Here is a 24,630-nt window from a genome sequence, read left to right as displayed (position 1 = left end):
GATAGAATATGGGAACCTTGGGTCCTATTGGAGACTCCCCTAGCCTTATGATACACGGTTCTCTCCTCACCGGGACTAATACTGCCTGAGGTGGCTGTTTTTTGGGACAATGATGGGCCCCTTGGGCGGGAGGCTGCCTTAACCCTCTTACACTCTATCTCTAACCTCTCTCTCCTTTTCTTGACTTAGCTTTTCCCTCCTCTAATGCTCCTATTTCTATTTGGTGAAGAGACTTGGTACAGGAGGTTTGCTATTGCGGCCCTTTTATTATATAGTAGCTCACTATGATGTCAGGGGGTCATAAACTTCATGAACCGGCACCTAGTCCTACCCCTAGTTGTGATGTTGGATCAACGGGCAATCTGATGTTGTGATTATTATTGTACTATGTATCCTCCTGTGCTCTTTATTATTATTTATTGCTTTGTCCTTTTTTTTCCCCTTTTTTTTGTTGATCCCCTCTTATTTCTGTTCCTCTCTCTTTTTTTTTTTAAATTAATAAAATTGTCAGTTTTCCCCAAAAAAAAAAAAAAAAAAAAAAAAAAGAAGAAAAAAAAAAACAATGCCTATGGAGAATTTTAAGCACCATAGTTAGATGCCGAACATGTCACGCCTACCCATGGAATGGCAGCAATCATGTTTCACATTATACAAAAGAATTGGGGTAAATAGTTTTTTTTTTTTTGCCCATTAAAAAAAAAAAAAAAAAAAAAAATTGTTGTTAGGGGTTCCAGGTAATTTTCAAGGAAAAAAATAATAATAGGGTAGATTTTTACATGTAGGCCAGATATGAAATGGTTAAAGGGAAACGTGCTGAACGCTTTATTTTGCCCCGATATATACTTTAACCACTTCAGCCCCGGACCAATTGTCAGCCTGAGGACCAGAGGTCTTTTTACAATTTCGCACTGCACTGCTTTAACTGGTAATTACGCAGTCATGCAATGTTGTACCCAAACAAAATTTGTGTCCTTTTCTTCCCACAAATAGAGCTTTCTTTTGATGGTATTTGATTGCCTCTGCTATATTTTTTACGATATAAAAAGGAAAAAGACTGAAAATTAAAAAAAAAAAAATAAATAAAAAAAAGATGATATTTTCTACTTTTTGTTATAAGAAAAATCGAATAAACTAAATTTTAGTCATACATTTAGGCCAAAATGATTTCAGCCACATGTCTTTAGTAAAAAAAAAAAAAAAAAAAAAATGTCAATAAGCGTATATTTATTGGTTTGCGCAAAAGTTATAGCGTCTACAAACTAGAGTACATTTTCTGGAATTTACACCGCTTTTAATTTATGACTGCCTATCTCATTTCTTGAGGTGCTAAAATGGCAGGGCAGTACAAACCCCCCTGCAAATGACCCCATTTTGGAAAGTAGACACCCCAAGAAAATTGCTGAGGGGCATGTTGAGCCCATTGAATATTTTTTTTTGTCCCAAGTGATTGAATAATGACACACACACAAAAAAAAAAAGAGTTTACAAAAAGTGGTCACTAAATGATATATTGCTCACACATGCCATAGTTATATGTGGAATTGCACCCCAAAATATATTCTGCTGCTTCTCCTGAGTATGGGGATACCACATGTGGGACTTTTTGGGAGTCCAGCTGCGTACGGCACCCCGAAAACCAATCACTGCCTTCAGGATTTCTAAGGGTGCAAATTTTTGATTTCACTCCTCACTACCTATCACAGTTTCAAACGCCATAAAATGCCAAAATAGCACAAAACCCCCCCAAATGACCCCATTTTGGAAAGTAGACACCCCAAGCTATTTACTGAGATGCATGTTGAGTCCATGAAATATTTTATATTTTGCCACAAGTTGCGGGAATATAACAATTTTTTTTTGTTTTTGCACAAAGTTGTCACTAAATGATATATTGCTCACACATGCTATGGGCATAAGTGAAATTACACCCCAAAATAAATTCTGCCGCTTCTCCCGTGTACAGGGAATACCACATGTGGGGGACTTTTTGGGAGCCTAGCCACGTACTGGACCCCGAAAACCAAGCACTGCCTTCAAGATTTAAATATAAAACGCTACCAAAAAAACAAACTGTTAGTGATCGCAGGGATCAGGCCTGACTCTGCGAGCGCTGCAGTTATGTGTTTAGTGTTTTGTAAGTGACAGTGATTGATCGATACTGCACTTGGGTGGGCTGGGCGGAGGGGCAAAACGCAGGTGCTAGCAGGTATCTGGGATGATCCCGCTAACAATGCGTTTTTTTGGAACCCTAAACTGCTGGGGACGCTAGTATAGATCTGATCAGATATTGATCTGTACAGATTCTATACCACTATGGGAGGTGTATGCTTTGCGCGTGGGTGTTAGCGGTACTGGCACTAACCTAGCGCTGCCTGGGGCGACGCAGACCCTGACCCTAAAAACTAATTGATATCACCCGTCGGGTGATCAGGGGGTTAAATCTTTATTGGGTAATAAATGGTGGGTGCCCTGATGCTATAAAAAGCAAACTAACCAGAGTCTCCCGTAACACTTATATGGTGATCGCTGGTGAAAGGGTTAACTCTAGGGGCAATCAGGGGGTTAAAACTTATTGGGTAGTATATGGGGGTCCCGGACGCTATATAAAAACCTGACGGGGAACCTAAATAACTAAATGGCTATCCAGTATCACCAGTGACACTTATACGGTGATCGCTGGTGAAAGGGTTAACTCTAGGGGCAATCAGGGGGTTAAAACTTTTATTGGGTAGTATATGGGGGTACCTAGCGCTATAAAAACCATGGTGAACATAAAAAATAAAATAAAATAACTAGCTACCTAGCGGCACCAGTGTCACTAATGCAGCGATCAGAAAAGCGATCGCTTAGTGACACTGGCAAAAGGGGGTGAAAGGGTTAACTCTAGGGGCAATCAGGGGGTTAAACCTTTATTAGGGGGGGTAGGGGGCTAACCTGGACCTAACACTAACTGCTCTGACACTTTTTACTGTCACAACTGACACTAAATGCAGTGATCAGTAAATAACTGATCACTGCAATCAGTGACACTGACGGGGGGGGGGGGGGGGGGGGGGGGGAGTAACCGCCCCGAGGAGAATGATATCACTTCCTCCCTGCTTGGTTTACACTACACAGGCGGGGGAAGCTTCTCATACGTCAGGAGCGATCGAGAAGGGATGGCCAGAAACCAACGACCATCCCCTCACCCCGGATCGCTCCTGAAGCGAAACGGACCGCCGCAGCCAGCGGGAGGGGGTTCGATCGGACCCCCCACCTGCTGGAAGGCAAGCACGTACATGTACGTGCTTGTGCCTGTCAGTGCCATTGTGCCGACGTACATTGCCATGCGGCGGTCCTTAAGTGGTTAAATTGAATGGTCCACTTGGGCAGGTTAGGATTCGACTTGCGTTTACTGTCATGAGGAGCATATGATTTCTATACAAAATTAAAAGAAAACTCCAATCAAACAGTATGTGCACAAACGTCAAGCACACCCTTCTTTTCAGCGTGTTTTGCTTTTTATCAAACCATTGTTTATGTGCACTAAGCTTACATTACACTCAAATGATTTGAAATTCCATATCCCTGCATGCAATTTTGCAAAGCAGAGTGTAACTGGCAAAAATGCAGCATTTTCACCTAGAGGCATTCTAAAAACTCCTTATTCTGGCTGCTAGGTATCCTGTCTGCATGCTTCCTCACATTGTACCCCAATAGCCTAAAATCCTGATGTACTCAGACATGGAAATTACAGCCAGAATTTTTTTATTATACACAAAAAACCTTTATGGAGAGATCTGGGGTCTATTAGACTCCAAACCTCTCCTCTGGCCTCCAATACAGCCGATCAGACACAGAGCAGTCTGATCAGCTGCTTTCCTGGCCACTACCAGCCAGGTAAACAAAGAGGTAGAATTGAAGTGACAATATCTCATTGCTTCCTGTTTCCGGGGTCACAGAGAAAGAGCACAAGTTCCCCTCTCTGTTCTGAGCAGCAGATGCTGCATCACTCCCGGGCTCCGCGACTGTACGCTAGCCCAAAAGGTAGCGGCGGGTGGGTGACCGGTGTGACACTCAAATTTACTTCTGCTATAAAGGGAATCGCTGGCTGAAAATGTTCATACCGGGATGATGCCTGTAGGTGCAGGTCATCATTTCGGTATATATACTTCAACCCGAGAATGTCCATTGACGTCCTACAGCCAGGGAAGTCGTTGAAAACACTGCAAGTAAAAAATAAAAATACAGGTTGATGTGTGCATCTAACATTCTGTTTGGGCCAACACCATGCTTTTTGTGCACTTAAGTCCTCACCAGCGTTGTCAGCCCTGCCTGCTGGATGGAATAAGGCTGCCTTTCTGCCCCTCTCTGTCCCACTCAACAAGCATATACTGATGCTGCCCTGACTCTCACTCCACACACTGTATTTCTTGTTGTCAATCGGAACTGACCTCTCTCACATTGGCTCTCTATGCAAGAATCGTACAAGCCTAGTGATGCGACAGGGAGTAATGATAGCTACAAGAACAAGTTATATAAAAAAAAATAATCTATCTATATCAAGCTCTAGAGGGAGGTGGGAAATAAATCATGGTAAAGTTTTAAAGGATCAATTCACCTTTTGTAACATGTTGCACCCATATTTAAAAAGTGAACATATCTTTTTTTTAAATAATTTTAAATATGATATAATATAATATTTAATCAGCCATACCCCCCCTCCCCTATCCCCTGGTCTCTCCTCCGTGGTAATTTCTTTAATTGTTGATAATACAATCTGCCAAAAAAATTGTTATTTTGGGGCATGTCCACCAAATGTGGACAACAGAGCCCTTCTCAGCACATCCTCTCCAGCATAAATTTGAGAGGACTTTTTGGAAATGGTATATTTTATCCGGGGTTATATACCACCGGGCCATGCACTTATAGTTCATTTCCAGTGTACTGCAATCCGGTGAGATTGCATACGGCATCTGTAGGATCTTCTTTATCTCTTTTTCTGAACTTCTAATCCCCAACTGTTCATCCCACCTTTTCATATATGCGGGGGGTTCCACTATTTTTAAACCCATCAGTATTTTATAAATCTTAGCGATCACCCTCTTTCCATCCATCCCCGCATACAACCGCTCTAATGGAAGCAGGTCCTCCGCGGATCTAATCGGGTGTGGGAGGGACTCCACGAAATGGTTCAACTGAATGTACCTCCACCAATTTATATCTATAACCTCTTTTTGAGTCTTTAATTCCTGTAACGTGCAAATCTTCCTATTATTCATGATATCCCTTAGTTGTGCATCGCTCTTTCTAATCCACCCTCCAAAAACCCTATCTTTCCCCGATGCAAAAAAGGTATTAACGGGGAGTTATACTACCATTTTTGTTTATGAACCCTATCCCATATTACCATGGAAATGCGATTATATGTGTATGACTATCCAAGTCTCTTAACTGTGTCGGAGTCCAAATCATTTTGCCTATTAATGTGTTACTTATCCCTTTTTCTAATTTAACCCACCTTTTTTCTTTATTATCCTTTACCCAGTCCACCCCCCGTGCCATTAATATTGCGTGGTAGTATGTTTTAATGTCCGGGGCCCCCAAACCCACCTGGGTCCTGTCTCTAGCGAGTATCCCCTGACTTATTCACATTCCCCCCCCCCCCCCCCAGATAAACCTACTAAAAAGCAGATTTAGTTTGTTAAAATATGAATCGGGGGATCAGGATTGGTAACATTTGAATTTTATATAATATTTTGGGGAGTATTATCTTTAAGCAATTTATTCTATTAATCCAAGATCTCTGTCTAGGAGCCATGATATTTAGTTGTGTTTTGATGTCATTCAATAGCGAGATAAAATTTTGTTGGTATAGCTTGTCTTGTGAAGCAGTTATTTTAACACCTAAATACTTAATTTCTTTGTCCCTCCAAATAAAAACGGAAATCCAAGAAAGTGGATCCCCAGGTCTGCTACTGTCTATAGATGCTCAAAAAGCATTTGACAGAGTAGACTGGGGATTCATGTTAAATTCTCTGGGGGCATTTGGGGTGGGTCCTAAGATGTTAGGCCGGATAAACGCTCTCTATAAACAACCTACAGCGAGGGTCAAAATAAATGGGTCTCGATCTTTGCCCTTTAGGATGTTTAATGGGACACGGCAGGGTTGTCCCCTGTCCCCCTTATTATTTATCTTATTAATGGAACCACTGTTGATGAGGATCAGATTGAACCCCGAAATTAAAGGACTACAGATTGACAATGATGCCTATAAAATAGCAGCATATGCTGATGATGTCCTGTTCTATGTTACAAGCCCGGAGACAACCCTCCCGTGTTTATTGGACGTCCTGAAATGGTATCCAATTTTAAGATGAACCCTACAAAATCAGAAATTTTGAACATAAACCTTATCCCACAGGAGGTTCATAGGCTAAAAAAAAAATTTCAGTTTATTTGGAGTGAACATATCCTTTAAATGTACTTAACTCAAATAACACAAATAATTAATATTTCAAATTCTGAACCATAAGCAGGCTCAATTAATGCAATAGTATCACTTGTGGGAGCTGAACTGAATTCAGGAACCCAACATTATCTCATCTTGCTAAGAAATATCGCATTCAATGTTTATATCTACTTTTAATCTGTTACATTATTAACATGCATGCCAGACCCCAATAACATCACAGCTATTGCTTGCAACTTTTACAGCGATACCTACCGACATACTAGTTCTCCATCCATGGCATCTTGTTCATCAGTGCTGGCAAATGAGACTCGACCTCCAATCACTGCCCCGATTATATAAACCAGCCAAGTGAGGCGACCTGCAGAAGGAGCCAATAAAGGGACTCAAAAGAGGAAAAAATAGAGTACCAACAGAAATGAGAAATGCTGGTGCCAGGTTTACAACTTCTAATTCATATAGCGGGGGTTATAGTTCAATGGAACATAAGAAACAAATCAGAAGTTTTGGTCACTGTTCTAACTTCTTCAGAAAAGCTGCAATGGCTCATCATATTATGTGATCGAAGTGGCTGTAAAATACATTTCAACTGAGAATGTTGGTAGACGCTAACATTTTATACAAGGATTGTAAACTAGTTCAAGCCAAGATTGCAGGAACAGGTTTACCAGCCGCCACATACAATGGAATACTATGAGCAAGATCAACAAGTGTTTCTGGCCTGTACACTTAGATTCTCACCCTCCTGCACAGCCAGCTCCATGCTTGGAGCCGATCCACTTTGAAGAAGTTCCTGATAGGTCTGTGCCGATTGGTCAAACAGCTGTACCAAGAGTGCACATGTCTTGTCATATTCGCAGCGCCCAATGGTGGAGAGTTGATCCAGCTGTTGCTGTACCAATCCTGCATCATCAAGAGGATCTTCCAGGCCATCCCTGCAGAGATATCATCAGTTAGATGAAGGCTTTTTACCATAAAAACGAAACCCAAAGAGAAGTGGCATATTACTTAAATACAAATGTTGGCCCCAGTGCTACCTTTTTTCTACCTAAAATATCTCAGGGAAACCGGGAACAATTTCACTGAATGTCCCTCCCACTACTAAATACATCCCATACACAATTAAGCAAAAGCCAACCTGAAGTTCAAGAATAGAAAATTTATTCAAACAAACTATATACAGCACATTTAAAAAAAAGCGTCACTCTTAGTAGTCACCACTCCAAAACCTAAATTACACACGCCGTTTGTGCAGTCTGTTCACATAAACACAAGCTTCTGGTCCTACTGAACTGCAGGGTGCAGGTTCCCTTTTTCCTTACACAGTCAATGTGGTAAAGCCACCCCAACCAATAACTCTCCAAGCACGTTAAGCCACAGAGATCAATCTAAAATGAAAAACAAGCTGTGTGAAGATGTATATTAGGAGGTGCACAGAAGTTTTTTTGTTTTGTTTTTTAGGGTTTTCAGCAATGTGCCGAAAGAAAAAATAAAAATAAATAAAAGTGCAGATAATGGCTGCCAAAAACGCCTGTGATTTTACCTTGCTTATGGCGTTTTTCCATAAATGCAACAGGTGCATTTTTGATGCGTTCCTGCTGCATTTTCAATGCACTGCAATGAGGAGGTGCGTTTTGCCAAATATGCACAAAAGAAAATGCAGCACACAGGATTTTTAACACCGCTGCAAAAAGGTGCAGATATATATATATATATATATATATATATATATATATATATATATATATATATATATATATATATATATATATACACACACACACACACACACACACACACACACACACATATACATATATACATATATATATATATACACACACACACACACATATACATTACACATATATATGTATAGCAATTGCATGAAGCCATTTATTACCATGTAGTTTTTTGGATCCTTTTTAAATCATAACATAAAACACTCAAATGGCCCAGATAAAAAGTTTACATACCCTGGAATGTTTGGCCTTGGTACAGACAGAAGGGGGCACACACAGATTAAAATGGAAATTGAAAGGTTCATTTCTCACAATTGTGGCTTTTTAAATCACAATTAGTGTCTGTATAAATAATCAGTTTGTTAGCGCTTTCATGGATGCACTAAGCAGGCTAGACACTGAGCCATGAGGAGGTAGAAAACAGTCAAAAGACCTACGTAACAAGGTAATGAAACTTTACAAAGATGGAGTTTTTTGGCATGGTCATATCTTCAATATTAAATCCCCAAATTTCTGCCAGGGTATGCAAACTTTTGAGCACAAATTTTATAATATGTACACTCTCACAGTTTTGTAAATATTTTATTATATCTTTTCATGTGACAACACTGAAGAAATCACACTTTTCTAGAAAGTAGTGAGTGTACAGCTTGTGTAACAGTGTAAATTTACTGTCCCCTCAAAATAACCTCAACACACAGCCATTAATGTCTAAACTGCTGACAACAAAAGTGAGTACACCCCTAAGTGAAAATGTCTAAATTTGGCCCAAAGTGTCAATATTTTGTGTGGCCACCATTTTCCAGCACTGCCTTAACCCTCTTGGGCATGGGGTTCACCAGAGCTTTACAAATTGCCACTGGAGTCCTCTTCCACCTCTCAATGACGACATAACGGAGCTGGTGGATGTTGAGACCTTGCGTTCCTCCACCTTCCGTTTGAGGATGTCCCACAGATACTAGAGTATAGATCTGGAGACATGCTTGGCCAGTCCATCCCCTTTACCCTCAGCTTCTTTTGCAATACAATGGTCATCTTAGAACTGTAGTTCTCCAGTGCTGGCAGCACGCATACAGCCCCAGACCATAAAACTCCCACCAACATGCTTGACTGTAAGCAAGACACACTTGTCTTTGTATTCCTCACCTGGTTCCTCCCACACACGCTTGACACCACCCAACCAAATAAGTTTATCTTGGTCTTATCAGACCACAGGACATGGTTCCAGCAATCCATGTCCTTAGTCTGCTTGTCTTCAGCAAACTGTTTGCAGGCTCTCTTGTGCATCATCTTTAGAAGAGGCTTCCTTCTGGGACAACAGCCATGCAGATCATTTTGATGCAGTGTGGCAGCACCCATACGTCTATTTCCCAAAGACAACCTCTGGCCATGATGCTGAGCACGCGCACTCAATTTTTTTGGTCGACCATTGCGAGGCCTGTTCTGAGCAGAACCTGGCCTGTTAAACCGCTGTTTGGTCTTGGCCACCGTGTTGCAGCTCAGTTTCAGGGTCTTGGCAATCATCTTCCAGCCTAGGCCATCTTTATGTAGAGCAACAATTTTTTTGTTCAGATCCTCAGAGTCATTTGCCATGAGGCGACATGTTGAACTTCCAGTGACCAGTATGAGAGAGTGAGAGCGATAACACCAAATTGAACACACCTGCCCCCCATTCACACCTGAGACTTTGTAACACTAACGAGTCACATTACACCGAGGAGGCCCAATTTGGACATTTTTTTCTTAAGGGTGTACTCACTTTTGTTGCCAGCGGTTTAGACATTAATGGCTGTGTGTTGAGTTATTTTGAGGGGACAGCAAATTTACACTGTTATACAAGCTGTACAATCACTACTTTACATTGTAGCAAAGTGTAATTTCTTCAGTCTTGTCACGTGAAAAGGTATAATAAAATATTTATAAAAATGTGAGGGGTGAGAAACATATTATATATATATATATATATATATATATATATATATATATATATATATATATATATATATATACACATACACATATATACATATACACACACACACACACACACATTTTGGTGCACCACTAATGTATACGTTATGTGGCTCCTACAACCCCAAGCTCATCTTTTTACCTGAGGATTATGTGCACAGATTCCAAGCGGGATGTGACATAGGCTTTTGTCACCTCCGGAGTGTAGGTCTCCAAGAGATGCGGCTCCGTTGCCTTCACATAGGGCACAGATGCTGCAAGACGCTGCCACAGACTAAGGAGGTAATGTACTGAGTTGGGTGCAAATTCCCAGTGCTGCAAAACACAAGGGACATACAAATAAATGGTTGATGCAAAATGCAAACTAATGACATGTCCATCAAATGTGCGTTAAGTAGTAGTTACACGCTGAAATGTCATAAAAACAAATTAGGTTAGCTGTATTATTTACCCTCTATTGCTGTAATGAGTGCTGGGGCGACATTAAAGCTGATCTCCAGCTTTACTTTTGCTTTAAACAATTTGCTTAGGTCAAGATGGCCCAAAAAAATTAATACAGGCACTGGGGTGCACTGTATTAAACTATGTAGGATTAGCTACATGCAGTATACACAAATAAAAAAAAGTTCACCACTGTGCCTCTGCTTTCATTCTGAAAATGCTGACCACTAGCGCTAAAGTGCCACTCATTTTAGTAGCTCTTGAGTGCGGTTTAAAAAAAAAAAAAAAAAAAAAAAAAAGTGAAGTCTAGTTTTGTGGAGCTCTCAGTGCTTTTCAGACGCTTTGAAAGCACTGCCCATTCATTCCAATGGGCAGAGTGTTTTGGGAGCGCTATATACAGCGCTCCCAACCCGCCCCAAAGATGCTGCTTGCAGGAATTTTTGAAGCATCCCTCAAGTGCACCGCCCCTTGTGAAGACACACAGGAATGAATGGGAGACTGTTTTCAGGCACTTAGCAGCGCTAAAGCACCTAAAAACCACTCCAGTGTGAAGCTGGTCTAAGTGTGTGACAATAAATTCATTACACAGCTAAATAAAAATTTGCTCCACAAAGATCTTTATACAGTATTACCACAAAATTACATCAAAGAAAACATATCACACTAATGCATGTATGAAGTTATAGTATCGTGCAAATCCCTTTGATAAAGTCACGAGGGTGTGACAAAATCATATCAGGGTCAGGCCTATGACATTATTGTTACAACCAAGAAGTGCCACCAGAATCTCTGCTAATAGGTGATGCTGAGGTTTTGCCTTAAGGGGACACTGTACCCAGATATTGTGTAAGGCTTTTAAAGTGGTGCACTACTGTTTTGAGTGCAATTTTGTGAGTATACATTTTTATTAGTTACCTTTAATAAAGGGATTTGTGTTATAAGGTGAAACTCTGTGCCAGTTTCACTCTTGAGTAAAGCAGCCAGTGGAGAATGAAATTGGTGTCGAGTCATACAAGAACCAGTGGTGAGATACCCAGGAGGAAGAGATTGGAGGATCCCTGGAAATAGACCCCTTAAAGGGGAAGGAGCAGCTGGTCTCCCGTTTGCAATAGGTCCACATGTTCAGGTGAAAGCACATTAGGAATGGTGGTGGGGGTCACTTGTGAACTGGTGTATGCAAAGAACTAAGGAAGACGGCATATTCACATTGTTTGGATAAGGCACTATTGAAGCGATTAAGCTGATGGACATTTTTGCATGATTTACACTCATTGATGTGGTGTCATGGACAGCAAGTGTTCTTTGTGATTTATAATTATATGAGTGTGCAAGATAATAGTACTTCATATTTTTAATAGTGCAATGTGTTTTATTTGCTATAATTTTGTGGCAATACTTTATAAGGATCCTATGGAGCACACTAATTGTGTAGTAAACTTATTATCACAGTCAGACACGAAGAGGCACAGTGGTGTTGCGCTACACTATTTATTTGCGTTTGTGTCTCATTGATCTGGGAGAAACATAACACTGTGGGTAGCAACAATGGACTGAACGTGGATGCAATTTTCCCTATATGCTCAACAGGTTTGCTCAGAATAATTCAACTCACTATTACCACATACAGCCTTGTGTTCTGGGTGTGAGAATAGACCTTCTTATCTCACATTCCAAACAAGATGGAGTCAGGCTTAGCAGCGCTCAGCCATTCATCGGCAGCTTTGTGTTCTATCAATGAATACAAAGTTTCCTTTGATTGGCTGAGTCAGAAGGGCAAGCCGATGACATCACATTGATGACACAAGGAAAATGCATACAAAAGGTCCTAGAGTGTCAGATTAGTGACTGGATGGTGATCAGTATGTGCTTGTGAGCAAGCAAGACCATGAGCAGATTGTGGAAGAGCAATACCTTTCATTGGCAGTGTGTTTTCAGTGCTGTCAGTCGTGGAGTAGAGCTTTTGTCAGAAAAAACAAACATTCTATTGAAGTTAAAACAGGACATTTGGCTAACTGCACTTGTCACTCGGACAATTAGTGAGGGAAAATATAAACACATACAGAAATAAGACATTCTCCCCTACGTTATCCAAAACTTAATAACCGTCAGACCAGGTCCAGTTTTAATCAAAGTTCTATTACAGAATTCACATAAGTTTGCTACTATCTCCATATCAAACAGAGGCAGTGTTCATTTCTGCAGAATTCAGACCTACCTGCAGACTGGTGACAGTAAAGTTAGCAATAAGCCTGATGACCTCTGGGTAATTCTCCACTTTCACCAGCTCTCCCAGCTGGTAATTACTCTTCAGTCGGGCTAGCAATCGGCAGAACTCATGGTAGTTATTGGGGTCAGCCAGGCTCTACAAGACAACAATCAATCATCTTTCATGTCATTCTTAAAGCTTAAAAGATTCCAGTGTTCTGCAGAAGTTTCAGAATACTCCTATATACAGCATGAGGAATGCGTCATAGTGGAGATAAGATTTTGATTACATAGCTTTGTGAAGTCTTCCACATTACAGGATCATTAACGCACTTACTTGGGGGTTTTCCAAGATCCTCTTCACCCCATCCACCAGGTGAGAGAGGAACTTGGCTCTTTCTGCATTATTAAATAAGGAACGTCGCACAGATGCAATCTGTACCAGACAGGAGAGGACCTGAACAGAAAAAGAGGTTGTATAATAGAAATTGTCGTACAAAACGTGGCCACCACAGTCCCCTCAACTGATCCCCAAATTAGTACTCACCAGTGGGGAGAAGTTGGGAGGAATGGAATGATAAAGGTCAAAAAACAGCTGTAGTGTAGAAGAGTCCAGGAAGGCTGCAAAGGCAATGCAGAAATTGTTAATGAATATTGTGGCTCCCAGCCCAAAACGGTCTCATATTAAACCAGTCAACAAATCTGAACAGACCACTCTCTCTAAAGTGGATTTTTTCACTTTTTATTTATTTTTATTTTTTTGAAAAAGGAAAAAAAAAAAAATCTACTAGTGTGCAGATGCCTGTAGGGTTATCCCTCTGTCTTCTGATGAGCAGCTGTTTCATGATCACGTTAGTCACTTTGAAGGCACTGGAGCATTAGGAGCAGCTTAACTCTCAGAAGCTAACTGAAAGCAACAGGGTTTCCAGATCGACGCTATGTGATTTATTCAGCTCTAAGCAACCCAGCAGCCCAATAAATTATTATATACATCCACCTTGGGTGTCCACATGGAGAAACCCATCTCATCAAGAAAGAAACCACCAAGAAAAGTGGTGCCAATAACATGGCTGAAGGCAGAAAACTGCTTTTAATACCCCTCTACCTTTTAACCCACCTGAGCGCCAACTTGTGGGAATCTGTACTGTACAAAGATCATCAGAAGACTCATCTGTGGAAGTGCCAATAAAGTCAAAGTTCAGACAATTGTGTGTAAGTTTGAGGAGCTGCATGAGCAGATCATGCTGAGACCCATCCGACAGAAGCAGGGATTTGCCAGATGCCTAGAAACAAAGTGAAAAAATATTACAATCACAGCTTTTAAGACTTGGTTCACATATGCAGTGCAGCGGCAGAGCAATTTCAGTGCGAATTTGACTTGTGCATTTTCTGAGCACTGTGGTGCAGTTCAGATGCAAGTTCGAGGCCCATTGCCTTCTATCGGAACACTTATGAATTGCGCGTCATCAGTTTTGAGCACGAATTGAGGGAAAAAAAAAAAAGGGGGGAGAGGGGGGAGAGGGGGGGTCTTCCCCCCCCCCCCCCCCACCCCACCCAGAATCCATACCAGATCCTTTTCCGAGCATGCAGCCTGGCTAGACAGGAAAGGGGGTGGGGATGCGACAAGCGAGTGACCTCCCAGCAGCCCCCCTCCTCCTGAACCATATCAGGCCACATACCCTCAACATGGGGGGGAAGCGAATTGGTGTTTTACCTTTTTTTTTTTTTAATCAGAAAAACGTTTATTGAGCATAATAAAAAGGAAAACATAATCAAGTGCAGGGTGCAACCAAATACAAGGATAGTACAGCTGACAACGTTTTGTTATGGTTAATACATATACATTGCTTTAATGTTCATGGTGTAGCAAGGAGCCCGGGCAGAGGAGACCATGGGTGGCCAGTGTGTATACCCTGTGTAGGACAGCCTTGGGGGTACAAGGAGGGCCTTACCTGCCGTGACTGGTGGTCTTTAGGGCACAGTAAAACATAGAAGTTGATGCCAATTTGGCTCACGTGAAATGGCGATGGGGCGGTCCCAGGTCAGTCCCGCTCCGTGCAGGTGGTTGAATCCCCCACCCACCTATCCCAAATTTTGTTGAACTTAGTCGGACAGCCTCTGTGCTTATAAAGCACCCTTTTGTAGGGAAGGGTAGCATTGATCGCCACCCTCCATTGCTGGATTGTGGAGGGTGTTGTACTGATCCAGGTACGGGCAATCTGCATCCTGGCAAGGAACAGTGATTCCTGTAGAAAGATAGTTAGGTTCCTCTCCTCTTCTGGTAAAGGGAGGATGCCAAGTAAACATTGGCGAGGGCACAGAGACAGAGGGGAGCCCATTTGGTCGTGGAGAAATTTGACAACCTGGGACCAGTATTTCTGGAGTTTGGGGCATGACCATAACAGGTGATAAAACATGCCCTGCGAATCACCGCACTTGGGGGTGTTTTACTTTTTTCAAATAAAAAATGCACGTCTTTTTGCAGGGGGAAAAAAAAAAGTGCATTATTTATAAAAAAATAAATACATTATTAAAATTAGGAGCCTGTAAAGCGATGCACACGCAATCAGCAGACTGCGGGTGCAGTGTCAGGCTCTTGCAGACTGTTAATGTAGCCGTCTACCTGCACCTCGTACAGGCAGGCAGTTACTAGATGTCATAAAGAATGAACAAACTAATACAGCGCTTACCAGTACCCTGGTAGTTAAACGAGAACTACAAGCCATCAGCCGCAGCAGATGTAGTTCTCTCAAATCATAGAACAGGGGGTAGAGCACTGCATGGCTGCTCTCCTTAAATTGTGGCAGCGGGTGCGGAGAGATGACCCCCCACCTGCTGCCACAATAGGGGCTGCCGATTTAATACACCCTGTATTACGGGAGTAACATGTTATGAAAGGTGAAATCTTTTAAAGTTATAAAAAACGTACAGTAAACTTTATTCATGAAAACAAAGGTTTTAGACAGAAATCTGTATTAGGCAATAGGAAAAGCTGCATGGAAAGAAATGCGAAAATATTAGTGCCTCACCTGTTTGAGCAGATTACAGGACAAGGTGAAGATATCGAACAGCGATGAGTCTCGAAAGGATGAGGCAATTTTCCGGTGTTTGGTCAGAGGGTGGGTGGCATCCGCCTATAAAAAGAAACCATAAACCCCTCATCCGTTAATTATAGACTACGATGGCATGCTGCCAGCACCTCAAAAATCCACTTAGATCTGTCACGCAAAGCTGCAGTAAGCCTTTCCACCGTAGGGTTCCTTTTCTGAAGACTTAGGCCTCATGCACACTAGACATTTTTACAGCTGCATCTAGGGGCATCTGACTTTTTCCCTGTCTCTAAACGCACCTCCATTTTAGCCTGTGTGTCCGTAGACACACACAGGCTTTTAGCAACGTTTAGTGGCAGGAGTTTTTAGAGGCCGTTAGAGGCAGGAAAATAACCCCACTACCAGTGCATTCAGGAGCAGCGTTTTGGCAGAAAAAAACATTTGAAGATACTAACAGCTGCTAGAAGCTGCCAACACAGCTTCTAAAAGCTGATAAACATTCATGCTTGATCAGCAATTCATTTCAATGACCAGAATAAATAAATTTATTCTGGCCAATGAAATGAATTAACACCCAAGAGTTTGACACCTGTAAAAGCACCTAAAAGCTTAAGATACCTTTACAAGCTCCAGGCATTTTTTTCTGCAAAAACGCTACTGGCTTCTAGGAGAGTTGAAGAAGATCCCTTTCACAATGGGGCCATCCGTGCGTTCGTGGTAAAGCATCGCTCATTTTAGCAGCGTTTTTCGGCCGCTAGCGGGGGCGCTTTTAACCCCAAAAAAGGAGTTAAAAACTCCTGTGTTGCGGTGCTGTCCATTCATTGCAATGGGCATGGACATTTTGGGACCGCTATAGACAGCGCTCCCAAACCATCCCAAAGATGCTGCTTGCAGGACTTATTCAAACAGCCTGGAAGCACATTGCCCAGGTGTGAAAGCACCCATTGCAATTAATAGAAGGTAGTTTTCAGGTGCTTTACTGTCACTATTTCTAGCACTAAAATGCCTGAAAACTGCCTCAGTGTGAAATGGGTCTAAACATCCTGTGTGGATGAGGCCTAAAAGGGAGAGCCAATATAGGAAAACAGAATTCCTGTGTTCTATTTAGTGACGATGAGCAACACCTGTTGACTTGCAGTATACATGAGTGAAAAGGCTGCTTGCAAAAGTAAATGTGCTGTGCATCTTTCCTGATGCATCCGTGTCCAAAAAAAATAAAAATAAAAAAATAAAAGTCCTATAGGTGCTGAACCCCCTAAAAAGGTCAAGGAAAGAGGAAACAAGGAGCTACATGCTGCAAAGCACTCTATCAAATGCTTTACAGCAGGAGCAATCCTGCAGTTATGCCTAATAATGTGTAAAAAATGGTAACTTTCTGGCCCTTTTCAAAAACAGGGATTTTTTTTTTTTTTTTTACCCAAGTCTGACTTGGCGATAAACCAACAGAACCTTTCCTCATATTACAGTGATAAGACACTTCCATGCCTTTTACCATTTATTAACCACTTGCCGCCCGCCCTATTACAAATTGACGGCGGCAAAGTGGTTTCATAATCCTAACCGGACGTCATATGACGTGATTAGGATTATGAGCCGCTGCGCGCCCCCGGGGGCGCGCATCGCGGCGATCGTTGTTGCGGGGTGTCAGTCTGACACCCGGCAACTACGATCTCGGTAAAGAGTCTCCGACGGAGACTCTTTACCATGTGATCAGCCGTGTCCAATCACGGCTGATCACAGTGTAAATGGGAAGAGCCGGTGATCGGCTTTCCCTCACTCGCGTCTGTCAGACGTGAGTAGAGGAGAGCCGATCGGCTGCTCCTCTGACAGGAGGGGTCTGTGCTGATCGATTATCAGCACAGCCCCCCCGAGGATGCCCACACTGGACCACCAGGGATACCACTAGACCACCAGGGAAAAGGTAATAAAATCCATAATCCTCCCTAGACCACCAGGGATGCCAGTCAGCACAATGGGTGCCAGTGCCCATAATGGATGCCAATCAGTGCCCACAATGGGCATCACTGATTGGCATGCATTATTGTTTGGCACTGATTGGCATCCATTACTATAACACCGATGCCGCCTATGAGTGCCCACCTGTGCCGCCTATGAGTGCCCACCTGTGCCGCCTATGAGTGCCCACCCGTGCCGCCCATCCGTGCCGCCCATCAGTGCCACTTCATTGGTGCCACATTGGTGCCCATCAGTGCCACCTTATCAGTGTAGCCCCATCAGTGCCCATCAGTGAAGGAGAAAACGTACTTATTTACAAAGTTTTGAAACTGAAACAAAAAAACATTTTTTTTTCAAAATTTTCGGTATTTTTTTTATTTGTAGCGCAAAAAATAAAAACCGTAGAGGTGATCAAATACCACCAAAAGAAAGCTCTATTTGTGGGAAAAAAATGATAAAAATTTCATTTGGGTACAGTATAGCATGACCGCGCAATTGTCATTCAAACTGCGACAGCGCTGAAAGCTCAAAATTGGTCTGGGCAGGAAGGTGTTTAAGTGCCCTGTATTGAAGTGGTTAAATCAGTCTGCATATCAGTAGCATTTGTGCTGAATTTTCTTAGGAATCAGTTCTGTAGGCAAGACAACTCTGAAATCACAATTTTCTAATCCATCACAGTGCAAAGTCCTACCCAAACTGGGCAAGCTCCTCTAGGTTATTAATACAAGCTAGATACATTTTCATCCTTTGGGTCATGTGTGCGCTGCTCAGTGTGTTTTTTTATTTTTTATTACCAGTTCTAATCAGGGCGCTTTCATGCGATATGCGCCGGGCAGAGTTACCCAAAGACAAGACAATTTTCCCTATATCCTATTTGGTTCACATGCCCTGAAAAAAGCAGGACAGGTTGCATTTGTACATAGTGCAGTGCATTGTGAAGCAGTATACAGCATCACAATGCAGAGGGATGCATAGAGCGGATCGAAAGGTAAATTTTGTAACATTACATAAACACAGCAGCAATGCATTGAGGGAGCATAACTAAGGCCCACAAGTGTAAAATGTGCCCTTAGAAGTCAAAATTCCTTACAGTGACAAACAGCGGTATTACCGAATATTAAACTGAAGAGGAAAAAAAAAAAAAAGTGCGATTAGGAGGGATTCCTTTCACAAACATCACAGATCCTGGTATGCAAATTCTGGCATATATTCAGGAAGGTGTCACTTACCTGGTTAATCTCATTGGTCAGCTGGGATAGAATACTGACTCCAATGACGCAATAGTCCACACTGTCCTGTAGAATGTAAATAAATGCTGGTTATTGCACAAGTCAAAATGAAGAGCAGAAGGCAAGGATTGGGTTACATTGCCGAGTTATCTGTCTTGCTCTCATGCTGGATAAAACAAATGAATAAGGCAGTAGGGACAGATGAATCTAAAAACATTAATTGCAGACCCTAAAATTATAGAAGAGAACTTCAGAAAGATAATCAAATACTGCACAGTTTATGGCAAGGGGAGCAATCACCAGGATCCCAAGCCATTTCCATGAATCACCCACTCAGTCACCACACTCTGCTTGGGGAGCTCTGAGAACTGAGTGATCATTGGTGATAGATCTTTCGGCTCTCAGTTTTAGAGCCAGCGGGGTACAGACGCAGCATTGGACTGATGCTGCATCCACCAAAACTCAACTACTGTGAAAACAAAATGGTCAGCATGACAACCAGAGAACTATCAATTTCAGAAGGAAAAATCAGCAATGGCATCTTCCTTGTGCACTCGTGACAGGTTTCCTGTATGTGCCAGCCAACATTTGGTTACAACAAAGCTGCAACGCTACTTTGTATGTGTACCTTATCATGGCTACTATTCAATGACAATCCTCAATGCCTGGATCACTTACAAGTGGAAGTAAACCCATCCATAAAACAGTTACTTTTCCAGCACGTGCTGAAAATGTACCACTCCCATTGGTTGTGCTCTCAACCACACTGTCAAACCATCCAATGGCTGTTGTCATAACTGATCACATGTGCAACATCATGCCAGTTGTAGATTAAACAGAGGCCAAGATGGCAGCTTCCTTGGCTGAAAACGATAGAGGAGTTTACTTCTACTTTAAATTTGAAAGAAGTCACCAACAACAGAAAATTCATAAAGAAACAATTCTAACGTGTTGGAAATAATAATAAAAAAAAAAAAAAATTATAGGATACATTACTTGACTTACATGTGGATAATGTGCCCATACGGTTAGCTTTCAAGAGACGGACATAAAATTCTATATGCCTGGTGTCACATTTGTGTGTTACAGTAACGTGCAGTAAAAAGATTTTTACCACGTATTCAAGGCATTCTGTATGGTGTACTGCCATTAAATTTAGAGTGGCACCTCAAAACACAAGTATAGCAAGGTGCCTACTGGGTACCACAACATATACTGAAAAAAAAAAATAAAAAAAAAATACAGGTCTGCTTTTCCTTTCATCCCTGGGCATTCATTTAGAATGGGCTGGCTTCAAGTAGTACTAAAGTCTCATTGTTTTATTTCAATTACATCTATAACAGAGTTGAGCAGAGAATAAGAACGGTTTAATTTAAGTATAGCAAGAACAGTTACAACTTGCTGTGTTTAAAAGCACAGCTCCTGGGATGATCTGCACTGCTTCACTGAACCTCCGGCCGACAAGTGTGTATTTCTAACTTGATACGTAGTTCACTGATCCCCAGTTTGCGATTACATTCCCCATAATTCCAACTGCCACCATGCATATGCATCCCTTCTAGTCCTCTCTGGTTGTTTGTGCTGTCCCTGTTGATAGCTTCAGGTCCTCTCTGGCTGCCTGTGCATTTGGGTACAGGCAGCAGCTTAAAGGCTTTAAATATTGCTCCTGGGAGTATATATAACTTAGTGGCTTCAAAGGATCCAAGCAGAATATAGTCACACCCCCCTTTGACGCCCTCCAGTGCTTCTCCTGGCTCGCCCCTGCGATTGGCAAACTGGAGAAGGAACCGACCGGCGCCAGGATGTTGACCAGTAAAAAGAAAGCAAAATAAATACTAAATTAATACAATTTTAAAGTGCCCCTGTCCCCGCTCGCAGAAGCAAAACGCATACTTAAGTCACTCCCGCATATGTAAACGACATTCAAAACCACACACCAACTATCGCCGCAAACCTTAGAGTGAGAGTAATAATTCTAGTACTAGACCTCCTCTGCAACTCAAAACACGTGACCTGTAAAAAATTTGAAAGCATCGCCTATGGGGATTTTGAAGTACTGAAGTTTGGTGCCATTCCACAAGCAATTTTCAAGCGTGACATGTTAGGTATCCATTTACTCACTCGGCGTAACATCTTGCACATTATGCAAATAAATTGTGCTAACTTTACAGTTTTGTTTTTTACTGCATGAAATTGTTGTTATTGTTAGAGAACCTTTGTGAACAAACAGCATCAAGAAGGCCAAGGAACACACCAGACAGATGAGAGATAAAGCTGCGGAGAAGTTTAAAGCAGGGTTAGGTTATAAAAAAAAATATCCCAAGCTTTGAAAATCTCATGGAGCACTGTTCACTCCACAAATCTGGCCTTTATGGAAGAGTGGCAAGAAGAAAGCCATTGCTGAAAGAAAGCCATAAGAAGTCCCGATTGCAGTTTGCGAGAAGCCATGTGGGGGGACAAAGCAAACATATCAGATGGGATCAAAATTTTTACTTTTTTGGCCTAAAAGCAAAACACGCGATGCAAGGCGTAAAACACTGCACATCACCCTGAACACACCATCCCCACCGTGAAGAACAAGGTGGTGGCAGCCTCATGTTGTGGGGATGCTTTTCTTCAGCCGGGATAGGTAAGCTGGTCAGAGTTGATGGGAAGATGGATGGAGCCAAATACAGGACAATCTTATATTTAAAAAAAACCTGTTCGAGTCTGCAAAAGACTTGATTGGGGTGGAGGTTCACCTTACAGCAGCACAACGACCCTAAACATACAGCCAGAGCTACAATGAAATGGTTTAGATCAAATAAATATTCATGTCATGGTTCTACTCAGGGGTGCTGAATACAAACGTTCCAGATATTTATTTGTAAAAATAAAAAATAAAAAAAATAAAGTTGAAAACCATTTATAAATTTTCCTTCCACATCAAATGATGTGCTACTTTGTGTTGGTCTATCACATAAAATCCCAATAAAATACATTTACGTTTTTGGTTGTAACATGACAAAATGTGGAAAATTTCAAGGAGCATGAATACTTTTTCAAGGCACTTTACATAGCAACTTATTGTAGCTAAAGAGTTTTCCTTTATTAAATGGAGGCAGAAAAAGAATATGGCTGATCTGAGGTTTCATATAAACGGGGTCAGTGCAGACAAACAAAAGAGACCCTGACAGCACTGACAATACAGAGCTGTGGGGAGGATTAGGAGAGATTAGAGGAAATAATCTGGTCCAGTGGTCCTACACTAGAATGCATTACAGTCATTAGGTTAAAAAAAGAAAATGAAGCATTACAGGGCCACAAAGAATGTCTGTCAGAAGTCAAGATAATAGATTTGTTGTACAGCTGTGTACTAATAAGTGCTCACTGATCAGCAATTACACAGAAGCTTGCTTTATGTGAGCCATCACACTATAGGAGAGAATTTAATCAATCATTCAGGAAACACCACAAGATCCTTTGATCATTTTTTCATCTGCCATACACTTTCACTGAATAGTGCATATTAAATGAAGTCTCAATAGAAAAATATGCATGTCATTAGTTTCTCTCTCACAAATTTTCCAACATGTATGACACACGTTGACTGTCAGCTTTAACTCATTTGCATCGAAAACTGCAGATTAAAGTGGAGCTAAAGCCACACTGAAAACCTGCCCAATGTAGAGAACATTGTGGTTGGCACCGACAGAGCATGCTTAGGAGGTAAGTGTGCCATAACGTGCAGGTTATGCCACCCAGCAGACTTTAGTTACGCTTTACCATTCCCTTGACTGAGGCAGAGGGAAGGTTACCCAACATTCTATTTTACAATATTCAGCACACACAACCTAGTGATCGGGAACTAATCAGAATTGTTCCCAATCATCATGTAAGCAATGACATGGTGATCACATGGCTTTGTTTACAAACACAGCTCCTCTGTATTACTTTGTACATTCACTGTGCACATACAAATGACACTGCACCTAGAAAAGGGTTCCTTTCTATTACATTTGTCAAACTGTCACCCTATAATATAAAAAAAGAAAAAAAAAAAAGTAGTAAAATAAATCTGTGCAAGGTGTTAAAATATTCTATCAAGTAAAAGCCTTAGGTCCAGTTCACATATAATGTGGCGACTAGCGATTTCCCCACACTGGAAGCAAGCCAGTCACTGCTAGGACACACTGAAACCAATTGTCTTCTATGTGTCCTATTCACACTGCAATGCAGCCTTGGAGCTGTGCTGCAGTGATCCGTGTTAAAATGCAGACATGCTGCTTTTCATGGCAGCGCACAGAACAGGATCACGTCACTGTATAGCAGACCAGTGCACCGCACTGCAAAGAAAGTGGGGAAAGAAAATAACTGTGTGATGAGCTGAAACACATCACAACAGCCCCTACGGCTGACTCACCGAAGCAAGAATGGACAGCTGCTGAACACTAAACCACAGTGGTTTAGTGTGCGTGGCAGCTGCTGGGGCAGGGTGAATGGGCCCTTACATGATCTTATATGAAAAAATGATTTAGGAAAAACAAACATGGAGCTATTGTCAAGCCAACCGACGCTGCTATATTTGATCTTGGCATCCAGGCATTAATGTACTCTGGTCATAAAAGGGTTAAGCTGGTCATGCATGTTAAAATGTGAATGTTGTCTGTAGAGCAAGAGAGTGTACAACGTGGGGTAATGCCTAGTACACACGATCAGAAAATCTGACTAAATAAAAATATACTGCTTTTGAAGCTATCGTGCGATAATCTGATCGTTAGTACACAGCTTTCAAGAGCCGACCCCAACAGTTCTGCACACATTTCTCTTGTACAATACCAGGAGGAGGGATTTTCATTTAATCAGTACAGTATTCATCCAGAAAATATATAAATTAAACCACTTCAGACCTGGAAGGTTTTACCCCCCCCCCCCCCCCATTTCTGACCAGAGCACCTTATACAATTTGACACTGTGCTGCTTTAAAGTCATTGTAAACCCTTACAGACCACTTTGTGCTACAGGCAAGCCTATAATAAGGCTTACCTGTAACTACCCACGATATATCTCCTAAACCTGCACGGTTTAGGTCAGAGATATCCCTGTATTTGCATGTGCCAAAGTCATTGGCACATGCGCACTGACATAAACTGAAGCAATGGCACATATGTGCTGTTGCTTCAGTGAGTGTGCCATTACCGCGCAAATGCGTGACGTCATCGTGCACGCATGAGTGACGTCATCGTGCTAATCACAGAGCCCCCGGAGCAGAGACACCCGGAAGTAACCCACGGTAATGATGACGGCCACCGGAGTGGTGTATGGGCACTGCAGCGGGGGCTTTTCAATCTCAGGCGAGTATTACAAAAGGAGCTAGTATGCTATGCATACTAGCTCATTATGCCTTTGTCTAGCAGGTGTTAGTTTTTTTTTTTAAAGTGGGTTTACAACCCACTTTAACTGGTAATTGTTCGGCCATGCAATACTGTACCCAAACAAAATGTATGTCCATTTTTCCTGAATATAGAGCTTTATTTTGGTGGTATTTGATCACGTCTGTGGTTATTTTTTGTGATATAAACTAAAAAAATAAAAATAAATAAAAT

At 41.7% G+C, this 24,630-nt stretch overlaps 1 protein-coding gene across 3 annotated transcripts in view; it reads right to left on the bottom strand.

Annotated features, from left to right (window-relative positions):
- XPO7 (exportin 7) overlaps positions 1–24,630 on the bottom strand; it is a 97,805-nt gene that overhangs the window by 27,748 nt on the left and 45,427 nt on the right. For all 3 annotated transcript variants that reach the window (XM_077469817.1, XM_077469818.1, XM_077469816.1), the window contains exons 5-13: positions 19,046–19,111; positions 15,840–15,944; positions 13,928–14,093; positions 13,358–13,431; positions 13,148–13,267; positions 12,821–12,967; positions 10,307–10,479; positions 7,193–7,386; positions 6,707–6,812 (exon numbers count right to left, since the gene is read on the bottom strand). In XM_077469817.1, the coding sequence (XP_077325943.1) occupies positions 6,707–6,812; positions 7,193–7,386; positions 10,307–10,479; positions 12,821–12,967; positions 13,148–13,267; positions 13,358–13,431; positions 13,928–14,093; positions 15,840–15,944; positions 19,046–19,111 (1,151 nt within the window). The remainder of the gene's footprint in view (positions 1–6,706; positions 6,813–7,192; positions 7,387–10,306; positions 10,480–12,820; positions 12,968–13,147; positions 13,268–13,357; positions 13,432–13,927; positions 14,094–15,839; positions 15,945–19,045; positions 19,112–24,630) is intronic.

The sequence above is a fragment of the Lithobates pipiens genome, unplaced genomic scaffold (assembly GCF_037356315.1).
Source record: "Lithobates pipiens isolate NorthernLeopardFrog02 unplaced genomic scaffold, aLitPip1_a1.2 Scaffold_8, whole genome shotgun sequence".
Taxonomy (NCBI): Eukaryota; Metazoa; Chordata; class Amphibia; order Anura; family Ranidae; genus Lithobates; species Lithobates pipiens.
Note: the sequence above shows the minus strand (reverse complement) of the source record. Positions and strands in the feature narration are given on the sequence as shown.